Source organism: Engraulis encrasicolus, chromosome 11 (assembly GCF_034702125.1).
Source record: "Engraulis encrasicolus isolate BLACKSEA-1 chromosome 11, IST_EnEncr_1.0, whole genome shotgun sequence".
Taxonomy (NCBI): Eukaryota; Metazoa; Chordata; class Actinopteri; order Clupeiformes; family Engraulidae; genus Engraulis; species Engraulis encrasicolus.
This window is the reverse complement of record NC_085867.1, coordinates 28667220-28669719: the sequence shown is the minus strand read 5'-3', so window position 1 is coordinate 28669719 and position 2500 is coordinate 28667220. Positions and strand designations below refer to the sequence as shown.

Below are 2500 nucleotides of genomic sequence, written 5' to 3'. Positions count from 1 at the left end.
TAACGGCAGTTCTACCAGACGGTAGTTTTCTGTAGACACGCACCGTCTGTGAGAACCGGGCTAGTGATTTGGTGCCTCAAATAATTGGAATGTCATAGTGGTTGCATTCTATTTTTAACGGTTGCTTTTATCGCTCGTGTCGCTCTTCCTATGAAAGCTCACCAGGGACTCCTTGTGGCTCTTGTCTGTTCTGTTACCAGTACTGAAATGTTCTCCTTTCCACAGGAACTCCGATCAACCGCCCGTCCTCTTTCGAAGACTTCTCCGGCCCTGACCCAAGTAGGTCGAGTCCCCTCAACACACACAAACACGCGCACACACACATAACCAGCACTCACATTCCGGTAGCTAAACATAGCCATGTGTGACATGTCATGTTGTGTCTGTGTGTGTGTGTTACTGAGCATCCTTACAGGAATGCACCACTCCTCTACACTCCATTGCACTGCACTGGGATGTGCTGCATGGCTGGATCCTGTACAGATATCATTAAGTTGTGTTTGTGTGTGTGGTGTATGTGTATGTGTTGGCCCTCATCCTCGGCTGGGTTGTGATGGGAAAGGGGAGTGTAAAGGACTGCTGGTGTATGGACGTTGATTGTTTGGGTTGGGTGTAAGACACTCCAGTAATTCGTCAATACAAGGCAAGGATCACAAAACAAACAACAATAATGCCCCGTGTAGACCAGGCGCTACCTACGCGACCCTGGTAGCTGGGGTGGTTGAAGAAGTTTCACCATAAATTCGCTTTACTCGCCCTGGACGCGGCATTGACATGTTTGATTCAGCTAATCAGATAATGGCTCTCTCGACAGCCTGGGACATGATTGATTCAGCTAATCACATAACGGCTCTCTCGACAGCGTCAATATAAACGTTCCAATTGGTTTTCGCCAAACCGCGCATAGCGAATTCGCCTACGATTAGCTTGAGTTTAATCTTCAAAATTCGCTGTGGTCGCTTCGCTCCTGGCGAATTCGCTCTGGTAGCTTTATTCGCCTTCCCTCCATAGAGAAATAATTACTTCCGCCGCTCAGGTAGCGTAGTTCGTGCTTGGTATACACGGGCCTAAAAGCAACAACACAGACAGAATACTCAAGCATCACAAACACAAGAGTACAGAAAGTAAATGTTTGCAATACACACCTAGCGATTAAGAGCAGGTCTGGCTTGTTTTCAGCCACTGTTTAAGGGTCATTTTGATGTTGTCAAACAGTCTGATATAAGCTGGCAGGCTATTTCAGGACTGCCTTCCTGTAATAGACACCTCTATTTGGTTGAGTTTAGTTCTTTGCTATTTCACATCACAGTCCTCTTTTGTCTGTGCCCTTATGTTTACTCGTGATTTTTTTGTTTTCTTTATGAAGTCCTATATTGTTGGAGAATTCTCTACTAGGCTTCTCTACTACACATCATGCGGGAAATAGTCTTCTTTTGGCTTTGCCAGAAAACACCTTCTCTGTCCACTGTAGAATTACGGACTTCATGGCAAATGTTGTGATTAAATGATGAAATCCTCATTAACAATACAGTCTCTATTGGAAAGAGATAAAGAAAGGCAGTGTGGTCTTCGGGCTAACAGCCGACTGGTGAGGTACCACTCAGGAGGCCTCTGATTGGCTCTCCTGAGAGTTGCTACTCTGCATGTCACCGCAGGATGGGCAGGCTCTCCAGCAATCAGGTTTCAGCCAAGGGGGATGGTCTATACGTTCCTGAGAATTCTTTCTGGAATCCTTCCTTTGTGGAATTTAAGAGATATTAAGGCAGGCTCAAACTACACAACCATCAGCCTTATTCTCAGCTACGACAATCGGTGGAACGGTACAATTGCAAGCTATTGTCGTGCACAACATTGTAAGATAGAATTTTGCCAGTTCAAAGACTCGCCGTCCGCAAATCATTGATATCAAACACTGTTTGAAATTTTTGTGATTTGAGTTGGGTATTGTTTTGGTGTTACGATCGGAGATGAGATTTACAGTTGCAATTCTCTTTTTGTGTGTAGCACAACCAGATACGATTTTAACGTTGTGTAGTTTGAGCCCAACTTTAGATTCTCAATCAATTCTTGAGCTTTCTGGTGGAATGTCTCCTCTTGGTTGTACAGATTTCACTTAGACCTTGTCTAGTGCTCTCCTTCAAAGCGGCCATGTTTGAGTCTGGGGCTGGGAGCCATGGTGATGAGGTTGGCCAATTAATAGAACTCATAAGTCACGTGGCACTACTTCCGCTTTAGTGGGATCTTTTCCTACTAATATCTTCTGATTCCAGTCATTTAATGCAAAGAGATATACAGTATATATGTTGTTTTAGAAACTAAATATAGATGATCTATGTAAAAAATATTGATAGTTTGTTTGTACAGAGGTTGTCTGTACGAAGGTTGTGAAAAAAAAATCAGTATAAAAAACTACATATGTCGAATGTTATGTCAACACTCATATCGTTACTACAAAACCGTTGCCATCGGTGTGCTCTGACTAAAACAAATAAGTAAGACA

At 43.5% G+C, this 2500-nt stretch overlaps 1 protein-coding gene across 7 annotated transcripts in view; it reads left to right on the top strand.

Moving 5' to 3' along the window:
• Window positions 1–2500, top strand: part of depdc5 (DEP domain containing 5, GATOR1 subcomplex subunit) — a 50479-nt gene that overhangs the window by 18287 nt on the left and 29692 nt on the right. For all 7 annotated transcript variants that reach the window (XR_010036543.1, XM_063210354.1, XM_063210355.1 and 4 more), the window contains exon 25: window positions 226–279. Coding sequence is in view for 6 of the 7 variants with exons in the window: in XM_063210354.1 (XP_063066424.1) it covers window positions 226–279 (54 nt within the window). In the remaining variant the exon portion in view is untranslated. The remainder of the gene's footprint in view (window positions 1–225; window positions 280–2500) is intronic.